The 23,025-nt window shown below is 38.9% G+C and overlaps 1 protein-coding gene across 9 annotated transcripts in view; it reads right to left on the reverse strand.

The window, feature by feature from the left end:
- Nucleotides 1–8,634, reverse strand: part of TP63 (tumor protein p63) — a 224,431-nt gene extending 215,797 nt beyond the window's left edge. For 6 of the 9 annotated variants that reach the window (XM_014843376.3, XM_044771293.2, XM_014843375.3 and 3 more), the window contains exon 1: nucleotides 8,196–8,394. In XM_014843376.3, coding sequence (XP_014698862.1) covers nucleotides 8,196–8,257 — 62 coding nt within the window. In that variant the 5' untranslated portion in view covers nucleotides 8,258–8,394. Of the gene's footprint in view, nucleotides 1–8,195; nucleotides 8,395–8,496 lie in introns of those variants that run through there. The other 3 variants (XM_070509211.1, XM_014843380.3, XM_044771294.2) reach the window with 2 other exon arrangements.
- Nucleotides 8,635–23,025: the final 14,391 nt, after the last annotated feature.

Genomic DNA, 23,025 nt, shown 5'->3' on the forward strand with positions numbered 1-23,025 from the left:
GAAAGAAAAGCTAATAATGAATTTCAAATAAAATAGTTAAAGCTTGGTATTTTTAAGGAAGCTCTAAAAACTGACTATCTTGATGAAATATCAAGATATCATAGGGGGATAAGTTAAACGCAATCAACAGTCTTAAGGCATAACGTACTTGACTTTAGAAGCAAAAGTCTCTGTTTCAGTGTTACCCCATCATGAATTTGTATGTATTCTCTTATTTATTTCAGTCTACACCACCATCTGTGAAAAAGCTCACATTAAAAATCACTCTATGGGCCAGTCCAGTGGCTGAGTGGTTAAGTTTGCATGGTCTGCTTTGGTGGCCAGGAGTTCACCAGTTCAGATCCTCGGTGTGAACCTACATACGGCTCATTAAGCCATGCTGTGGTGGCATCCCACATACAAGAACTAGAAGGACTTACAAGTAGGATATACAACTAGGATATAAGTATTGGGGCTTTGGGGACCAAAAAAAAGAGGAAGATTGGAAACAGATCTTAGCTCAGGGCCAATCTTTCTCATCAAAAAGAAACAAAAAACCTTTAAAAAAAAATCTACTCAAGGTAACCATGTGACTGATTAAACTATCACACCAGCTTCCAATTTTGTACTTCTTGACTCAAAATGCTTTGTCAGTCTTAATACTATTGTGATGCTGGTTTTGCCCTCAATTATGAGAGAGCTGCCTGAGTTAATGGAAAATGAGAATGTGTGTTTGCTTGTTCAACTTGACAAATTGTTCACTCACTTGAAACAAAAGAAAAACGTACTGGAAATTTGAAAGTAGTACGGGGATTTTGAGCCCTTGCATTTCTTCTCTAAGCTTAACAATGTCAGTCTGAACTTCAAAGAGTCTAATTCGTAATAAAAAGAAAGTCAGATACAAATGGAGAATAGAAGGCAAACAATAAGAATAGAGTGATAATTAATTCTCTCTAAGTTATCCCCCAAATATTATGGCTTAAGGTAAAACAGAAATGTTAATAACTGTCATTTCCAAAACCTTGACTAACCAATAAGTACACGTCGCCCCACGTCCATTTCTCATCCTATTTTAAATGGAACAAAGTGACTTTCAGAGGTTGGGAAGTGCATAATTACACAGATCCAAGCCTTTGGACTTTGATCATAATTATAGTGCTTTATCCATCCATCACTTGTTGCTTGAGGACTATTCCTTCGTGAGTTCTTTAAAGGAGATAGAAACCCTGTCAGGACAAATTTGAGCTGCAAAACAGCTCATCAGAAACTTGGCTCTCTTGACTTGAAACAGATTGAAAATTGCCACTTTAATCTCACAATCCGTTTGGCTTTTAAGTAAAGTGAGACAGAGTCTCTCTTCGGGAAGGCATGAGTCTCTGCTGTTCATATCACTGGGTGCCTTTTTATGAGCTTCTATTGGGATGTTGGGTCCAAGTGTACCTCACTGTAGGAAGTGGTTCTCAAAACTAGGTGTGCAAACACACGAATCATCGGGGTTGCTTGATAAAAATGCTGATTTTGCATTCTCTGCCTCCCCCATCCACAATTTCTCAGAGGGAGGCATCAATGTGATTGTAAACTGAAAATAAACTGGGAATCTGATAGCACTAAAAATTCCGGAGCTGTTTTCCCAAGAGTGGTCTGAGAACTACGTCAATAAAAATTGTCAGTGTTTACGCTGCAATTCTCAGGCTCCACTCAGACTTACCAAAGCATAGTCTCAGGGTGTCTATGGAACAGCTCTAGGAATTCCTGACAACATCAGAAGTAGACATGTATATTAATGGTGTTTTCCTGAATCTGAATTTGGGGTGTACAGTTTCAGTTGTCATTTAAGAGACAAATATACCTCTGTGTAAAGCATTTTGAGGAACTTTCACAGATGCTACTAACAAAAATCACCCTCCCCATTTACTGCCTCCGGGGTGGGTGCTTTGCACTTGCAGGCTCCAGGCCACATGTCCCGTGTCCGTCTGCCCTTCCTCGTGCCTCTCTATTATTTCTATGCACTTAGTTCTACTTGCATTTCCTAAGGTCTAGGATTGTGTCTTACTCAATCTTCTACCTTCTCCACTTAGCACCCAAAAATAAATAGATAAATAAGTTCATGGAATACTTTAGTTAAATAAACAAATCAAAACAAAAAATAATTTTAGTTTCCATCTCTGCAATTTGGGGATAAAAATCCTTTACCTGGTGAATGAGTTTCCTACTGCCGCTGTAACACGTTACCACAAGTTTAACGATTTTTTTTAAAATATTTTTTTTTCTTTTTTTCTCCCCAAAGACCCCGGTACATAGTTGCATATTTTCAGTTGTGGGTCCTTCTGGTTGTGGCATGTGGGATGCCGCCTCAGCATGGCTTGAGGAGCGGTGCCATGTCTGCGCCCAGGAGCTGATCCCTGGCGAAAACCTGGGGTGCTGAAGCAGAGCGCACTCAACGGCTCGGCCATGGGGCTTGCCCCCACAATTTTAACAATTTAAACTTGCAGCTTAACCAATACAGATGTATTGTCTTACAGTTCTGTAGATCAGAACCCTGAGACGGGTCTTGCTGGGCTGAAATCAAAATGTTGGCAGGGCCGTGCTCCTTCCGGAGGCTGGAGAGGAAAATCTGTTTCCTTGCCTTTTCCAGCTTCCAGAGGCTGGCAGCCTTCCTTGGCTCATGACCCACTTCCATTTTCAAAATCTGGTGAGTTTTTTATTACATCAAATCACTCTGACTCCTTTTCTACTTCTCACTTCCACTTTTGAGGGCTCTTGTGAATACATTGGCTTCTCATGGATAATCCAAAATAATCTACCTGTCTTAAAGTCATCTGATTAGCAGCCTTAACTCCATCTGCAACCTTCACTCCCATTTGCTGTGTAATATAACATATCCCCAAGTTCTGTGGATCAGGACATGGCTATCTTTGGAGGCCATTATTCTGCCCACCACATCTGCCCACCTCCCAGGTGGATCAGACACAATGTATTGGGAAACACTGTTAACCGTAAAGTTCTATGCAGATCTTATGAAATACATTCTGTGCAGTAGAAATAGTATTGAAAGGGGAGTCAAGAGACTTGAATTCTAGACCTAGTTCTGCTACTATTTTGTTGTGTGATCTTGGGCAAATCTCTTACCCCTTCTTGGATTCAGATTTCTCAGTTCTAAAGTATAAGAATTGAGAGAAACAAGATCATATCAAGACCCGTATTGATCATTGTTCTTAATTTAAAGATGATATAGAGCAAAATGGAACTTCAAGTATGCCTACATAAGGACACACTTGTTGTTCAGAAGGCATCCCCACTCTGCAGGTATGCTATACACACAATAGTAGAACTGAGCAATACACTAAGGGGATGCACTTCGGAGTTTAGTTGAGTTCATATTTAATTCTCAAAGTCCTAGTTGTGAATAGCTGGTTGTGATCAAAGGTTGTTATTCCTACTTACCTTATGAGGAAACTTTGATTTCGATAGCTTAAGTGATTTCATGAAGTTCTCATAACAAGTTAGGGGTGGAGTTAAGACTGTTATCTAGATCTTTTGACAAGTCCTACATTCACTCAATTAACACACTTCCCTTCCTCCCTGCCATTTAAATGCACTCACAGCTCAGGAGCAGCATACAGAATTATAACACATCACACTTTAGGCTAACCACAGTTGGGCAAAAAGGTCTTTTGAAACTTATTCTTGTGAAAATTGTAAGGATTTGAACTGTTTTTCTTTGTTACAACTGATGGATACATTAATCCCTGTTGATAAGCCGTACCTTCACATTTCTTTATGAAACAATTCTTCCTGCCCTCTGCCTCGCTTCACTTCAAGTACTGATATAAACAATATACAAAGACTGCAGCATGTTGGCTCATTCTTGTCAGTCAAACAATTATGGAGATGCTGAAAATGAGTGGATTAGCCTTACTAAAAACTGGTTTGCACACTGAAATGGGTGGATACATCCTTTATCTCACATCAGAAATTATATCATATTATTATATGTTATAGCAATTTTGGAAGTCTTCATATGCACATAAACATCACTAGGGGAATGTTTTTTATTTTTGTACTTGCCCTGATCCCGGCAGGAAAAACATCGCTTGAAACAAGAGCAGTCGAAGAGAGTTTAAGGAAAGGACTATTTATCAAGAGATAAGGGATATGGGAAGACTTTTTGGAGTTGCCAGAGGCTGGGAATGGTTACCAAACCTAAGCTTGAAGGAAAGGGAGGGTGGGGACCAGTTCCTCAAACTCCAGACCCCTGAACCTGTCACAAGGGCTTCTGACAGGACATGCAGCCTCAAGCACAAAACCCAACAGGGAGGTGGCCAGGGAAATATATACCCCAACTTCACTCTCCTCGTGCCCTCCAATCCCCTGCTAGCAGTGCCCACTGGTTGAACCCAAGAGGAAACCAGAGGAGAAAGGAACTGTCAATGCAATCTTTAGAAGTCAGCTTCCTAGAGTACAGAGCAAGAAGGAGAAGGATGGAGGACAAATGTGGAGAGGTAAGAGGAAGACACCCAACACAGAACCAGATCTGCCTTTATGTGATGTTATTTGACAAATGAAACGATCTTCCACTATAAGTTCACTGTCACCACCCTTCCTTTTGGGATATATTTAGAAAGCACAGTTAATAAAGTTGACCTTTAAGCTAGTAAAGCATAAAATTCACAATCAATATGTAATTTACACAGGAAATACTTCTTACTCATCCATATCATACTTTAACATTTTGAGTTTCTTTTGAGAGTGACCGAGAGAAATAATGCAAAATCATGTTACGAGTGGTTCAAATTGTAATGTTTCATTTTCTTTTATTTTTAACCTGTAACTCTCACATTATTTCAAAATTTAATCTTGATTCATTTTTATCATTTTAACTGGTTTGTTTTTAAAATGATACTTTGAAAGAATTTAATCTGTCTTTTAGAATTACTTGGTTAAAGAATCCATTTTAAAAACTTGATGGCAATTCTGAAAACTAAAGGATGCAAGAAAGCCCAAACTATAACCCAAACAATAAATTGACAAAGATTTAGTTTCTAAAATGCTATATTTTAGACTCATCTTAAGTATTTACCTAATAAAAAATGAACAAACAGAACTCATTACATCTAGTTTTCATTTATAGGGAAATGGCAATTTACTCACTGGCTCGTATTTATTGAGCTTGCATAATTTCACCTATGATTTAATATTTTCATTAAAATTGTTAGCAATAAAATGATGAGACTTGGGATTTTGTCCACCTTCTCTTCTTCTTTATAATGGTCAGTAACATAAAAGAAGAAATCTAAACTCTATAGTTCAACTGCTCTTTTGATTTTCAGAAAAATTTTTATAAAGACTAAAGTAATTTAGTGTCAACATCAGAGCACAGCTAAATGAATAATATGTCAATAGGTTCAGGCACAAAGGAAAAAAAAAAACAGAGGGTGAAATCTCAATTTTAACTGAGAGCATGATTACCATAGTACTTTGAAATATATATTAAAATTGGCTTTTGGGGAGTGGCATTAATATTCAGTAATAAATGATAATAGCATCTCTCATTTATGCTCTTCTGTGATAAAAGGAAATTCATGCATTAAGGTAGCTTGGAGTTAAAAATAACAAGGTATCCTGTTCTTTCCTTTTCTGAAAATTCTCTTTCATGACTTCTTTCTAAAGACAAGGTCAGGAAAAAGACAAATTTAACTATGTAGATGACTATGATTATGGAATGATTAAATTTGGTCTTTCTTAAAATAGATTTTGTAAACTGAGAACTACAAGCGTTGTCTGCTTAGAAAAACCAACTCAAACCCATTCACTCATTAGGCGTCACAGAGAAAATTGTTTGATTCCTGCTTTGACAATATATACAATATCATAGATTTCTCACAGTGCATTTCACTTATTCATTCATTTATTCACTAAGTAGTATAGACAGGAAAATAGTAATAATTCAGTCCTTAAAATACACGACAAATAGTTAAAATGTTTGAAGAAAATATATCTGTTATTAAATATATAAGTACTATAGAGTTAAATAAATGAACATTACAGCCATATCTGATTCATTTTCGTATTTCAAGTGCATGGCAGCAAGCAGATACTCAGCAACAAAGATTTTTCTGCTCTTTAATTCTATTTAAGTTTTCCTCACAAAAGGGAAGTATATAATCTTGACTGAAACAATTTATTAGACATATAAATGCTCCTCGACCACTCTGCACCTCAAGCTCACAGCTCCCCAACTTCCTCCCTCCTTTCCCCGAAAGTGACACCCACCATGATTAAAGCTCTGGGCATTCAGCAAAATTCAAAACTATTTTATTCAAAGTACTATTATTTTTTTGAATTTGACAATCTGCCAAAAACTGGGATGAGATTTGCTCAATGAATTAACAGGTTGTTGGGACAATATTAAAAGCAATTTCCTTGTTTACTTATTTTTCTAGGCTTCTCTCAACAATAACTAGAAATGCCCCTACACAGAGGTCTACAGGATCGACCCACGGGTTGCTAGTCAACAAAAGAAAGTCCCTTCTAGAGTTGGGGCAGATCCAAGTACCAACTTTTCAAAAGATGCTCTCGGGGGCCAGGGAGCCTGGTGGTCCAATGGTTAAATTTGGTGTGCCCCTCTTTGGCAGCCCAGGTTCAGTTCACAGTGTGGACCTGCATCATTCTTTGGGTGGCCATGCTGTGGCATGGACCCACATAGAAAATAGAGGAAGATTGGCACAGATGTTAGCTCAGGGCAAATCTTCCTCAGGAGAAAACAAAAAAGATGCTCTCAAGGGAAGCATTATACTGCTGATGTTTCATCAGACCTGTCCTTTTAGAAATATTATTTCAAAAGATTTTTAGCAGAATAAAATATTTTGAGGCTGGAAAAAAATTTGAGAACCAGAAAATCTTTGGTGTTTTTCTCTTTATCCACCCAATCCTCAACTTCAGCTAACTCTAAGTTTCAAGTTATCCAAGAACATAAACTCCAGAGCCATTTGTTTTTGCTAATGTTGTTGTTCACGGCAGACAGCAAGGCAGGAATCAAGTCACCATTCATGTTTCCCATTTCAACCTGGAAGACCACAAACTTGCTTCCTCTCTCTCTTTCCTTCCTTTTTCTCCCTCTCTTTTCCTTCTCTCTCCACCTTTCTGCCTTACTTCTCCTCTTCTGCTTTCTCCACAGCCCACCAGAAACCACACAGGAAGAGAAACAAAAGTCGACATAGTCCACATGAATGTTCTACCTGGTCACAAATCATATTAATGAAAAAAGTCACACATCTTCCATAATTGCCCAGGCAATGCGACAGCAACAGCCCTTCCCAGAGAGCTCACTCCACTTCTGGGATGAGGCTCCAATAGGCACTGGTGGTGAATGACAAGTTAACCCCTTTGTGACCCCTCTGTTTTCAATACTCACAGGACCTCTCTCATTAGTCTTATAAAATAAAGTATGAAATTCCAACATCAAATCTCATGCTGTTAAATTAACAACATCACACTGTTACATATGACTTGAATATCTCTCATAACTTTATGACTGGAAAAACACTGTTCAGATTTCGTTTACTCGTTTAAAAATAGCATACTCTAATTTGAAACACATACGCACACACATCGTGCCTGCTCACTAATATTCCCTCTTACTGCAAGGCAAATGTTCCTTCCTACAAACATAAATAACATTCAGTATAATCATAAGTTTTAAAAGTCAGATTTGTCAAAAGATGATGTTTGTTATGAAACAAATCAAGAAGAAAATATTCCTTAGAGCCAAAATGACAAGCCACAATCTGTTTCGTATAACAATGGCTATTTATCTATTTTTTAATGTATAAATCAAAATTATTCTGTGTTTATTTTGCCTTGAAGATCATCCAAGGATTATTATATCCCTGTCCAATGAGATTTCGTCTTCTTGGGTGGGTGAGTGCTGAGCAAGGCAAATAACAGATTTTAAACCTCTTAAATGGTGTGTTAATTTTTTAAGAAGCCATGGGAAGGATTGTCTTCAAACTTTTTGACAGTTTGTAGGTCCAGACATAAACTAAAAAAGAAAATCAGAGAAGATGCCCAAAGACCACTTTCAGTCCACAGAAAGACAAAAATAATATCACCGTGCTCATAAACAAGGAGTTGCTCTTTGTATACGGCAGAAACACTGATAATACACAAGGCACTCCAACTAAGTTTGATAGAAGATACGTCACGTTTAAACTCACCGCTGGATGTAAGGGTCGGGACAGTACTGTAGGGTGGCACACCGTGAAGTTTCAAAATTCATTTCCTTCAATTCTCTTTGATATGAACAAATGGAGAACAATTACATAACATATACACATATACCTGTGTATAGATAGATATAAAGCCAGGAGGCTAAAAGCAATAGGGTCATATGCTATCAGACATAGAAGTTTAGACACTTCCCCCTTCACACACATTTGCAAAGAGGCGGAGTGTTTCTTGATTTTAGCCAATGAGATTCATCCAGTAACTAAAACATCAGAAACAGTCAAATCTTACCAGCTGGGCATCCTCTCTGAAGTCGCTCCTCCCCCTGTACCACAGCTTTAGAGTCCTTGACGTATAGTGACCACTCTTGGCAACTTGGAGGCATCTCTGGACTTCTGGTCTCTCTGGTGATTGGATGCTGGCATCAGTGGCATCAGAGTTTAATTTCAGCAGCCTGGACTTTTGTAACACAACTGAGCTGATCAGTGTCCACCCTGCTCCAGCTAATTAACGTTTCCCTGTATTTGCATACTGATTTGATTTGAAGACTTCTGAAACTGCTTCTGGAGCTAAGTTTTTTTACAGAGCTGCTTAGGGAGTTGTTTTTTTTTCATCTCCGCCTCCCCCTCCCCCTCCCCTTCATTCTCCCTTTCAGCCAACCGCCTGTTGTGGTCACAATCTCAAATAGCAAAGACAGGGAAATTCCTTGATTATATTTAACCTAGAACTCACTCTTCATCTCAGCTAAGAGAAAGAGATATCCATTCACATCCCCTTAGAAGTTTTGCCTGCCCCAAATAAAAGAAAATATCCTTTGTTGAGTTTTTTTAATATCTTACCTCAAACACACACACATAATTTGCTTAAAGTGATATTAAAATGGAAAATATTACCTTAGACTATTTTGAATTTGATAAATTTATTTTAAATTGCCTGTTAATGAAAACATTCTAGCTTATTTTAGTTTCTGTTAGTCTGTGTCACTCTCTTATTTATGCCGTACTGTTTTTGCTAGCTTTGGTTTTGCTTTGACTCGACCGACTTTGGAGTAAAACCATTAAATTGTTTATATATCCAAAAATTAATATAGTATCAGAAAAGTGTACATACAGAATAATTTACTTCCTTTCTGAATATAGACTGTAAACCTATCCTGTTTTTGTGGATTTGGAAATTGAATGAAATATGATTCAGAAGCTAAATTAAAATAGACTCCAACAGAAAAAAAAAAACCAGTTTGTGTGCCCAAGTGTCACTAACACGGCAAGTTCACATTCTCCCTTCACTTCCTAATTACAGATCACCTGTAAACTGGTGACATCAGTAGTTGTCAAAGTTGTGAGACAATCTAAAGTTTTTTTCAGAGAAATTTGACATTTCCTTATAAGAAATTCTGGTTCAAAATGTGTTTCATAAAAATATTTTATTTGTTGCTCCAGCCGGGATAGAAGGGAGAAGCTATTTAAAACTTGACATTCTCTTCCCTTCTTAGCCTGAGAGTGTCTAACATCTGTGAATTGTGAAATTCACAAACATGCGGGCCTGAGCTCCAGCCAAATCAAACAGCTTGTTCTACAAAATGTGAATCTTGAAGGGAAGATCATTTTACTAATTAATTATAGATTTGTTAATTGAAGTTAAAGAGTTTGGCTTCACTCCCTGCTATTGGCAAATACAAATGACCAGAATATGCAAAGTTCTTAAATTGAAAATACTCAATTTTCTTTGGCCATGGTCAAGCTGTTCCATCACCTAGGGCCTTGCTTTTCCTGTTTATAAGATGAGAGGTGAAATAATGATGTCTAGCGCTGTGCTTCTCGAACATTAATGCACCTGTGAGTCACATGGAAATCTTTTAATGCCCATTCTGGTTCAGTAGGTCTGGGGTAAGGCCTGAGACTCTGGATTTCTTATAAGCTCCCCGGTGATGCTGGTGCTGCTGGTCCGTGAATCACACCTGAAATAGCAAGACCTAGTGCTCTTATCAGGCCTGATATTTATTTCCTTCTAGGAAATAAGCAGAACTCTTCTAAATATTTTAAATTACCACCAGAGGCTCTAGACTCCCAAATAAATTATCAATTTGCAACCCTTCCTAGCATGTTTTTCATTTCAAAAGGTTTATAGCCTAAATTTATAAAAAGAGACCATTTAAAATGTATGCTGTGACATCAGTATTTCCTACAAAAAATTCCTAAATTTACTTAGCTAAGAGGGACAAATGTTAAATGGCGAAAAAATTTATACAAGTAATTATAGAAAATATTAGTTCCTATTGTATTGTAGAAATAGATGCAGAGAGTTACCTTCACTGAGGGCAAAATGGCAAACTCTCTAGGATTCAACAGCACACCAATAGCACCAACCATCCACCACCTGGGAAAATAAGTGACAATTATACTATAATTACCATAATTGCCACTTATATTTATATTACATCCTTCTTCCCGCAGGGGACTCAGATTACTCTACAAATGTATAAATTATTTCATTGGTGTGCAAGTTAGATGCTTTTCTAGTGCCTTAAATCTTTTAGGAAGAGATTGAAATAGAATAAGATGCACAGACGCCTAGGAGAAGGCAGTTGCCTTTGTGACCATGACCTACATGTTTGAATGATGTTGTTTGTGAAGACTTTTGATTTGTATGAAGAAGACGAAAAAGTAGAGAGTTAGGGGAAACAGCAGCATTTAGGGTCTGGAACTGTGGACATGATGTGAGAGAAAGGGACCCTTTCTCCTTCCCAGCTCCTAGCAAACAAGAATGTGAGTTCTGCCAAACTCAGGTATTCCAAACACAAACCTTTCTTGCTTACATCCATGTGAATTTTTTCACAACTTCTCTCCTTTATGCACTCCAGCCACTAGGTTACATACTTTTCTGGTTGCTTTCCTGCTTTGGATCATATTTTGTTCTCCATCCAGAATGTATTTAAACCCCATCTGCATATATCCACATCTCACAAATCCATCAAAGAATAGGAAGACTTTCCCGTTCCTATAGCTAAAAGGAAGCTCCCCCACCTCTAATGTCCTAGATCATTATAACTGCAGTTGTGTATGAGAACTTGCTACTTTCTTCCTGAATTTGACCTATTTTTGCATAAGAACTGTCTGCTGTACCGTGAACAACTTGAGGGTGGGTTTGCTATCTGATTCATCTCTGTAGCTCCAGGGACTAGAGAAATATGGCCCACTGGATGAATAACATGCTTATATCATTGCAAAAATTATCTAATATTAAGTATTGTATGTGATTTAAAAAGAGCTTCCATAAAATACTTGACTTTTAGAATCAACTTTATTGAGGTATAATTTACATACAATGAAATTCACTAATTCTAAGTGTTCAGTTTGAGGAGTTTTGACACATTATATACCATGTACCCTCCACCACAACCAAGGTATAGAACCTTCCATTTCCTCCAAAATTCCCTTATACCGCTTTGCTGTTAATCTTTCCTCACTGCTGGCCCTAGATAATCATTCTCTTGCTTTTTGCCATTATATATTAGATGTGCATTTTCTAGAACACCATCATCCACTACAACTTTCTGTGTTGAAGGAAATATTCTATACTTTCACTGTCCAACATGGTAGCCACTAGCCACATGTGGCTAATGAAACTGATGAACTAAATGCTTATTTTTAGTTTTAGTTTAATCAGCTTAAATTTAAATAGCCACATGTGGCTAGTGGCTGCCATGTTGGACTGCACAATTCTGGAATAGCACGTATTATAGGCACATAGTAAGTATTCTTTCGTGTCTAGATTCTTTCACTCAATGTATTGTTTTTTGAAATATATCCATGTTGTTACATATATCAGTAACTGGTTCTTTTTTATGGCTGTTGAACATGTAGATTGCTCCTTTTTTTCCTCTCTCTCTTTTATTAAGAACAATTTTTCGTCTCAGATACTCAATTATGGCCAGAAGCAGAAATCCAATAGACTTTTTAGGAGCTGAATAATAAAACATCCCACTGAGTCCCTTAGTGATGTCGAATAGCTCATTCCTTCCAATGTTGCTACAGCTCTAGAGGAGGCAGCAGATGTAGTGTAAAGAAACTGGCTCACCTGGGTTTAGTCTGGGCTCTGGTCCCAACTTACTCCCTGACCTTAGGCAAGTGGTCTGCTCTCTTTGACCTTAGATTCTTAATCTTTATTTTTTTTTTTTTTGAGGAAGTTTATCCCTGAGCTAACATCTGCCATCAATCCTCTTTTTTTGCTGAGGAAGATTGGCCCTGAGCTAACATCCGTGCCCATCTTCCTCTACTGCATGTGTTGGATGCCGACCACAGCATGGCTTGACAAGTGGTGCATAGGTCTGCACTCAGGATCTGAACCAGCAAACCCTGGGCCACTGAAGCAGAGTGCGTGAACTTAACTGCTGTGCCACCAGCCCAGCCCCTAGATTCTTAATCTTTAAGAGGAAGGATATATCAATGATGATTCTTTAGTTATGAGCAATAGAAACTAACTCTAGTTAACTAGAACCAAAAATATAAAAATAGGTAAAAAAAAATATGAAAATTCACAGACTGGAAGAGAAAGTTGAAAAACGAGGTTTGGGAAAGGGCTGGAACCAGGCATAGCTTCAGGGATCTAAAAGAGGAATGAATAGAGTCACTTCACAGTGCCCCCATAGGAATAAGTCAGACCCTACAAGTTCTTTCAAACTTGAGTCATTTAGCTTAAGATTCAAATTCTCAGAAGGAAGATGTCATGTTTGGCCAGGAGAATTCTGAACACCTTGATTGGTTGGCCCATCAAGACTGGGGCAAAGAGAGTTTCCAAAGAAAACAGAGGTTCTATTAACCAAGGAAAAAGCCATAGGTACAGAGCAATTGAAAACAACAGATGTCACCATGAGGGACTTATAGTGGATGATCTTGCACATTCCTTAGAGCTATCTGTGGTCGTGTGATTAGAGAAGCTGAATTTCTTTGTTTCAGGGTGACTCAACCTCAGGTCCTGTCCTTTCCAAGTCATCGTGACCTGTCCTTCTTTCATATTACGAGGATCAAGAAAGAACCTTCTAGCATAGGAGGTGGTGGAGTAAATCCATCTAGTGTCGCCCAAATGGAAGAGACTGAGGAGTTTAGTGATTTTTAGTTTTAAGACACTTTTCTGTACATAACTTCAGTTCAAACCCACAATTTCTATTTTATGGAAGTGGAAACCAAGTTCCGTTTCGAGGGGGAATCCTACTAACCCTTCCGGCTTTATGCTCTATGAATCTAATATTTGCTGAAGTCAGGCATCTAGTAGGAGTAGAGCTGGGCCTAGAGCTTGAGAGTGCTGGATTATGGTCAAATGCTTTTTTATATCAATGAAAAAGCAAATGCACTGCAAGCTTAGCCATGTGCTTCTTCTGATTTGAACTGCACCCCCTTATAGGTCACTGAAATTCATCAAATAGAAAAAATGTATAGTTAGGCTGTCTCAGAGTCTACTAAGAAGAAAGAAGATGCTTCAGGGGGGTGTCCAAGGAAAGGGACGCTTTTCTATTCAGAAGGCACACAAAGAAACACAGAGGCCAATTGGGGAGGAAGGGGGTTGGCAGTTTCCCTAACAGACAAACCCGATACCTTCCAAGTCACACCCAGTGTCCAAAAGCAATGTGGGTGGGCTTCTTTTCCAGACTTCCCTGAACAGCTGTGTGGGGGCTGCTCCTCACTCCCACCCCTCCTTTGCTCAATGCCCACGTGAATGAGAGATAAATAAGGAGACACAGGAAATCCTTATTTGGCACCTCCCAGATTTTTTTTCCTGAACCATTTGTCAGTTTCAAATATGATGCACCATTCCTCTAAATGTTTTGGTGTGTATTTCCTAAAATGAGAAAGTCTCTTACATAATCACAGTTCAAGAACCAAAATGAGAAAATTGACATTGGTACAATATTATTATCTTCTCTACACACTATTTTTAGAGTTTTCCAATTGTCCCAATAATGTCCTTTATAGCAAGAGAAAACCCTGGATTATATGTTGCATTCAGTTGTCCTGTTTCTTTTGTCTTTTTGTAATCAGGAGAAGTTCTTTAGTCTTTGTGTTTCAGGACACAGATATTTTTGAAGAGGCAGGCCAGTTAGTCTGTAGAATGTTCCTTAGCTTAGGTTTAACTGATGTTTCTTCATGATTAGATTTAGTTATGTACTTTGGAGAAGTATCACAAAAGTGATACTGTGTCCATCTCTGTGCATCGTATCAGGAAGTCTTCTGTTTTTAAAGCCCACCAAAGGGGTTTCCCCAAGCCTCATCTCAGAAGCATATTTACTGTGAACCTAATAAACTTTAAATGTCAAGACCTCTCATTTGCACAGTTCCCTTTTAAGGTCCTGGGAACAACATTAGCAATATGTTTACGTGGTCATTATGCTTCTGCAAAATATACAAATGTGAGATATTTTAACTACAATCTTCTAATGTTACCGTCCATTTCTAGTCCAATTTCCCCTTCATCACCTTTCCTCTCACACAGAGTGGTTATGGAGAGGCCGTGGGATATTTTAGGATCCAGCCAAGGGCAAGCTGCATAGAGAATACTTTTAGTTTGGGTCTCAGGGGGATACATTGACGTGGTTTGTAGTTATATTTGAGTAAAGTTAAATTATTGCCAAAGAAAAGAGTTCAGTGATTACCAGGGGAAGGGGGTTGAGGAGTGGGCACGAGGGGTGAGGGGGAGCACTTATGTGGTGACAGACAAGAAATAATGTACTACTGAAACTTCACAATGGTGCAAACTATTATGAACTCAATTGAAAAAAGTAAGTAAATAAATTATTGCTACTCATCCTGGTGCAGCAATGGCTTCCAAGGATACTCCCCCGCCCATGACTCACTAGCCATGATATCACACTGAAGACTCGGGCTGGAGGTCGCATCACAATACAGATACCCTCTACAATACTTGCCACGAGAAATGTGTGAATCGTGGAGGAGAAACAGAGTTTGAAATGCACAGAGCCAGAAGCGAATCTGAGGAAATTTTTTCCTTCTTTTATCAGGCATGCAAAATCGTAAGCAGAGCAATCAACATCAACAGTATTTAATCAAAACTCACGTTCTCTTCTGTCTGTTATTTAGCATCTACAATTATAAATGGCCCAGACATTATTTGGTCATTTATGATGGGAGATGCAGTAGAGTTTATCCTCCTACTCATGTTTATAGGAACACAAATGTGTGGCAGTGCTACAAACAGCACGTGTATCTGTCAGGCCTTAGGTTGGGGCTGCAGGAGACAAGCTGTGTATATGATATCAAGGTCCTGTCCAACCTATGTGTCCCTGATTCTATGACTGTAAACTTGTAAGCTACATTTACGTATGGTTCATCTATTTATCTATCTACATGAAATCACTTTGTTCCAGAATGATTTAAGGTAGCTTATAAAATACATATACTTATAAGAAGAGGAAAAACTACATATGCAGGGTTCCTAGGGGGTGAGAGAAGGGGGAAATGAGGAGTTTGTTGTTTTATGAGTATGGAGTTTCAGTTTTACAAGATGAAAAAGTTCCGGAGATTTATTGCACAACAACGTGAATATACCTAACACACTGAACTGTACACTTAAAAATGGTTATGATGGTAAGTTTTATATTACGTGTTTTTTACCACAACTAAACATTTTAAACATTTTAAAAACCTATGTAGGTAAATGAGGAAATCAATAACCAGTATGAATATCAAAGGTAAGAAAAATAGAAGGAAACTAAGGACAGTATTTGTTCACCAAAAGTATTACATGAAGTTGTACACTTGTGCTAAAGGGCCATGAATTTGTCTGTGAACTTGTAAGTAGCCGACGTAAGGAGGACTTATATGTAATATTTGTTTATCTACAATAATAGCTTAGAGTTTTCTTATACATAGTACATTCAAGTTACAAAATATATATCTGTTGAAAGAATAAGGGAAAAAAGATAACATATACTGAGTCTTCCAAATAAATTGACCTTTAGCTTCTGGTCTCTGAATTTAACACATTTGTTTGCTTGTTATTACAAATAAACAACAATGGAAGATGCTTTAATGAGACCTGAATTTCTAGTGGTTTTCAGTATAATTCTCTCTCAAGACTCTATGGCACTCATTGATTTAACGATTGACTAATAGATTCAACATGTGTATTCCTTGAGGACTTCCTCTGTGTGCCCACCAGCGTGCTGGGTGCCGTGGGTAGCATGTGGGCCGATAAGACCTAGTCCCTGCACTCAGCTCGCCCCGAGTAGAGTTGAGGATGATTTTATTTTCTTTTAAGCATCTTAAAGCTTCATAGTCAAAAGAGTGATTATGGCATAGCTGTGTCCCTGAGATACTGATGACCAATTTGCCCACTGGGCTTTTGGTTTGGGGTATCTGGTGCCTGATTAATACTGAGAGGAGACAAATATGTTTACTAAAACTCGTGAAGTGTGTGTAGGTGGGAGAGAAGGGAATGTAGCATTCTTTTTTACTTTCCTGTGGTTTGAGCCCAAGAGAGATAGCTGTGGCTGAACCTCTCCCTGAGGTACACGTTTGCAAATTTGTTCCTTATTTGAGTACTGATCATCAGGAAGTCATAAAAGCCCCCATTTGTAGAAGGAAGGGAGGTTGGGATGAGCCAAGAAAGCAAGGCACAATCTAACTGTGACATGATGATTTCTTAAACCATGGGGTGCTCTTCTGGTGTGCAGCTTCCTGAGATAGACGGTTTATCTATGGAGCACAGCTCCCAGAAGAGGGACTAACAGACATTTATAAATGCCTTTAGGAAAAAAATTAGCTATGCTCAAAGTTAAAAAGAAATTTAGAGATCATTTGCTTAGAAAAAACGTCCCAGCAAATGGAATAACTTAAAAATAACACCACTGTGTATAGTGGTTTAAATTTTACAGAGCACTTTCACAGACATGATCTCATCTGAGCCTCCTACTTGTCACGGAGATGACTAGGACAGGGGGTCATTACCTCCATTTTATGCATGAGGAAGCTAAGCTCGGACAGCTTAAGAAACAAAATCACGATCACATAACCATCAGTGGCAGTGGCCTATACTGGACCCAGCTCTTCTTACTTCCAGATCTGAGTCCAACTGCTCAGTAAAATAGCATTAATTAAATGTCTATGGTATGCCTAGTGTTGTGCAAAGTTCTGGGAAAATAAAAGTAAATAAAACACAGACCATTTCCTCCTTATAGTACATCTGCAAACTTTGAATTTTTATGGCGTTTGGCATTTACTAAATAATTTATGTTCATTATCTATTTGGATAACCACTAAAACTCCTAGGAATTAGTCAAGCTAGGTGCTATTTTCTCTATTTTTCAGAGCAAGAGACAATTGGTTACTCTGCATTCATCGTTCAGCCAGACAGCAGTAGAGCCAAGATCTGAACTCAGGTAAGCCCGTTCCCCTGAAATTATTACCACACTTTTGATCCCCAAAAAGTTTCAGAATACATTGCGCACGTTTTTATATCTTGGAGTCCTATGCGTGGTCTCTAGCTCATGTCTCTAAATGTCTTTTGCCTGGTCCAGTTAGCCCATAATAACATAAGCACCACAATGCCAGCCTCCAAAGGAAGGCATGAGCTCATGACGAGCACCCACATTTGGGCCAGGAGTCAAAAATGTTAGGTTTGCTTATTTTGAAATCTGGGTTGTACACACTGTTTAAACATGTGGGAGTGGATGAACTGATAAAACGCCTCTGTGGGTTGGAAGTGATTCTCAGGGCATCCTTACAGGGGAATCCACATGGGGTGACCCCTGAATGGGTCTTGTTTACAACAACATCCCTGTGCCAAGTTTCTGGGAGTAAATTTAAAGTATGACCCTGGAGGAATAACGTCAGTCTGAAAACACAACTATTCTTGGCTGCGTTTGGGTAGGTAACACACTATTCTACCATTTAGCCACTGATCCATTTAAATCATCCGGATTCCTATTCAGTATCTCTTACACTATATTGATGAAAAGAATAAATAATTTTCCCTATGGACCTAAATGACCATTTATGTTATGATAATGATTCCCAGAAATATATTTCCAAAGTAAAAATCAGCTTTCTTTTTCAGATCATGAGACTCCAACTATACATTCATAAAAAGAAATGTGTGGAGAGAGAGAAGAGTGAGAGAGAGAGAGAATAGATACAGCAATGAATTTATATAGAGGTGTATGTATGTGTGAATATGTATATATATACAAATACATGTGTATGTATATATTACATGTAATTTGTGTATATACATATATAATATATATACTTATACATATATTTCAAATAAATATATATTAATATATATACACAATATCTATATAGAAAGAGAATATTTATTAGACAATTTTCTCCTCTAATTTGCTTCTTTTTCTCCCAATAAAGCAAAAAATCAAGGCAAAAGTATTTAAAATTAAATTTAAAAAATCCTATAATGGGAGAAATAAAACAATCTAGGCAGTGTATTCTCATGGTGTGGAAAAATTTATGTCACAAAGGCAAAAAAGGCAAAGGAAGTTCATAAACTCTTAGTAATTATTTCTGGGTGGAAGGAGTTATGAAGCGAAGAAAATATTTTCTTGCTAAAATTTTTCCGTAGTTTTCAAATTTTATACAGTGAATGTGCATCATTTTTGTACTCAGAAATAATCCATTAGAAACAACCATTAAAAATACTTTCCTGTAGAATTTGTCTCTGAAAGGTGTGCATAATAGAAGTGACACAAATTACACCAGGATGAATGGATCCAAAAGAATGTGTCTCAATTCCTTAATGGATTTGAATCAACACGGAGAATTTCTACTAAGGAATGGGAAAGCTTTATGCTCGCCTTAATTTGAAATCTGCCCAGAAATGTGGTGTTAGAAGTTGACCATAATTCAGAGAGTTCACATGGGTTGGTTGGACGAGGGTGGAATTGTATGACCAAGGGTCACCACGTCAGGATGCAGTGTTTCACACTGAGTTCTCTCCATTGACAACCATTGGCTCAAGGTGGAAAAAGAATGGCTCATATGAGACATTTGTGCTACAGGGTGTGGCAGCCATAGGCACTGCTACTTCCAGCCACATTGCTTTCTCAGTGAGGCCATACCTCCCCCAGGCTCCTCCCAACTGCTAAACCAAGCCCATTTCAGCAAAACTTGGGACGCATCCAATGGTGATTTTGACTCAAGAAAGCCTCATTGGCCTGGCCAAACCTTTCTTGAAAATGCACTTCAATCTGAAACTCTTTCTGCTGAATCTTCCTTCTTTTCCCCCCTTTCTCTTGGTTTTCAGAGAGAGTACTCATTACCCTCTGAATTAACTCCCCCTTCTTTTGCTCCCTTCTTCTTCATCTTCCAAAGGGATTCTCCCTAGTACATCTTTTGCACATCTAATCCCATCTTGGGATCTGCTGCTTAGAGAACACAAAATGATACAAGTGGTCCTGAGAGTGGTCCAAGAATGCCAATAGAAGTTGGGTATTCAGGACTAACTCTCTACCTGTCAAGATAGACAGGATGGCATATAGATGGCAAGTAGGATGGCATCCAAAGCTGTGTGAAATATGGATAGTTTCTGGTGCAAGGTAGGGGCCCAATTGCTATAGAGTTCACTGCTGCCGACCTGGGAAAACATCCACTGTAGGGGTAGACTTGCAGGTTCTAAGATTCAGGATCTTTGGAAGATATGGGGGAACAGTTCCTACAAGGAAGTGAAACTGTGTGGTTACTGTTAGGTTGTTTTAACCCTCTGCAGAGGGATACAGTAGTCTCCCCCTTACCCACGGTTTTGCTCTCCACAGTTTCGGTTACCCACAGTCAAACATAGACATTGTCTGCTCCTGATATCCAACCATCTACATCATTGTGGTTCCATGACCCTCCTTCTGACGTATTATTGGAAGGTTGATAGTAACCTAACACTATGCATCGTGATGACTATGTCATTCACCTCACTTCATCTCATTACATAGGCATCGTATCATCTCACATCATCATCATAAGAAGAGTGAGTACAGTACAATAAGATATTTTGAGAGAGAGACCACATTCACATAACTTTTATTACAGTATATTATTATAACTGTCCTATGTTTTTTTTTAAAGAGATCGCTACTCCCAGCATGGAAGGGGGAGCAATTTAATTTCTTTTTTTTTTTTTACAAATTTTATTTTTTTCCTTTTTCTCCCCAAAGCTCCCCAGTACATGGTTGTATATTCTTTATTGTGGGTCCTTCTAGCTGTGGCATGTGGGACGCCACCTCAGCGTGTCCTGATGAGCAGTGCCATGTCTGCGCCCAGGATTCGAACCAATGAAACACTGGGCGGCCTGCAGCGGAGCGTGAGAACTTAACCACTTGGCCACGGGGCCAGCCCCAATAACTGTCCTATTTTATTGTTAGTTATTGTTGTTAATCTCTTACTGTGCCTAATTTATAAATTAAACTTTATCATGAGTATGTATGTATGTATAGGAAAAAACACAGTATATATAAAGTTCAATACTACCCTCAGCTTCAGGCATCCACTGGGGGTTTGGGAATGTATCCTCCATGGATAATGGGGGACTACTGTATTGAGAGACTGTTTAACTCTTAACAAGCAGTTAAAAGCTAAGTGTGAGAGTCAGATGGCCTCTCTAGTAGCTTACAAAGAGATGAAGTCCTCTTTGCAAAAATAAAGCTAAATAGACTTAGAACATGATCAAGTCACCGAGCTCAAGAGACATTTGAATGCTCAGCCAAGCTGGGTTGGAAATACCTGAGACTCTGAAATGTGGGATAACTACATAGAGTGGATGCCTGTGATAATCTGCTTCTGTACACTCTCTGTCTTAGTCTGTTGGGGTTGTTATAACAAAGTACCACAGACTGGGTGGCTTATAAACAACAGAAATTTATTTCTCACAGTTCTGGAGGTTAGAAGTCTGAGATCAGCGTCCCAGCATGGTCAAGGAAGGGCCCTCTTCTGAGTCGCAGACTTCTCATTGTGTCCTCACATGGTAGAAGGGGCTAGGGAACTCAGTGGAGTCTCTTTTGTAAGAGCACCAATCTAATTTATGAGTACCAGTCCCATTCATGAGTGTTCCAGCCTCAAGACCTACTCACCTCCCAAATGCCACACCTCCTAATACTATCACATTGGGCATTGGGGTTTCAACCTATAAATTTTGAGGGGACACTAATATTCAGAACATAGCACTCCCTTAAATCCTCAGAACATGTAGAGACGGACCACTCTTTCCCAGTTAGAGTTAGTGCTTCCTTCATACTGGAAAATGCTATAGAAGGCTTTCCTGGAAAAGCAACAAGTATCCTACCTCAGGAGCGCCTTTACCTCCTCTCTTGGCTGCAAAGCCCCTAAATAGGGCTAAGTTCTGGGAGAACCCAGCTGGTCATGATAATGGAAAAATTAATTATGGACCAGAGGAGTTGCCAGAATTAGCTAGCACATACCAGCAAAGATCAGAGAAATATCCGTGGGATTGGATTTTGAGGGTATTTGATTGAGGAGGCTGGAATCTAAGATTACATAAGAAAGAGTTCATTGACCTGGGTGTACTTTCTCATGCCATGGGATTTAATGCTCTGGTAAGGACCAATGTGGATGGGACAAGCTCACTGCTAGGATGGCTCTTAGAAGTCTGGAAAAAGTGATGAACAATGATGAGTGAAGAAGAATTGCTTGAGTTTCCCTGGCAGATGATAGAGAAGGAATAAAGAGGCTAAGGGAAGTGGACATTCTAGAATGGATATATAATGTGAAGTCAGAAGATCTGCTAGTGGATTATGTTAGATGGACAGGCCAAGAGGACACATGATTCTCCAAAGCCATCAGAAATGTGCTAGGAACAAGAGTAGCAGCATCATTAAGAAGTTCAGTGCTCGCTTTCCTCGATAGCCCAGGGCTAGCAGTAGGAGACATTGTTACAGAGTTGGGCTCATTGATATCCATGGTGATGATGCCCACCTACCCCCAGCTATTAGAGGCCAGATGGTGACACTTACCTGCCAGATACCAGGAGGTCATAATTACCATAATGACCAGCACAGCCAAAAGTGAAACCAAGGGGGCTTGACACACAGGGCGTTGTGGAGATGGTCCATAGAACATGACATACTTAAGGGCAGAATAAATCAACAGCCAACAAGAGTTATGCTAAATCTACAGCCAGAAAAAAGCGTGGGAGGTTGAAGGTGCTTCCCCACACAAAGTCACAATCCTTTGCTTGATTTGTTGACCTGAGTCAATTTTTAGATCTAGAATCCATTGACTGAAGAAGTAGCCAGATGCCCAGAGAGAAGAAACCTGTAACACTATGGCAAATATATGCCATAGCAATTCTTTCAGGCTTCCCTAAAGAGACCTACAGCCAGGGACAGCTCAAGGATGTGCACTGAGCCCTTAGAAGGGCTCCTCAATTGGTTTGATGATGTATTGTCATCATCTTGACATCATAATACTTTTAAACAAGTGGCCCCATGTTTTCGTTTGTACAGTACCCCACAAATTACATGGCCCGTCTTGTCCGTAGCTATTGACCTGGGTGATTGCACTCTGGGTACATAAAGTCTGAGTTGACATCAACACCCAGAGACCTTAAATGTAATCTTAAGGTCTTACTTACACTTAGGTGTAAGTGTTGGAGTGGTGCTCACATGATCAGGTAATAAATGGAATCTTGGTTCAAATCCAGCTCACAGTGGGCCCACTATGTCTGAAGATCCACCCCGTGGTCATTTTTCTAGCTGCCAAGTATTTAATAGTAATTAACATCCTTGATGATTAGAGTGTTTCCCACATTGAGTTCTTGGCCCATGGAGTAAGAGCTATCAGATTGTGA

The sequence above is a fragment of the Equus asinus genome, chromosome 5 (genome assembly GCF_041296235.1).
Source record: "Equus asinus isolate D_3611 breed Donkey chromosome 5, EquAss-T2T_v2, whole genome shotgun sequence".
NCBI classification, from domain to species: domain Eukaryota; kingdom Metazoa; phylum Chordata; class Mammalia; order Perissodactyla; family Equidae; genus Equus; species Equus asinus.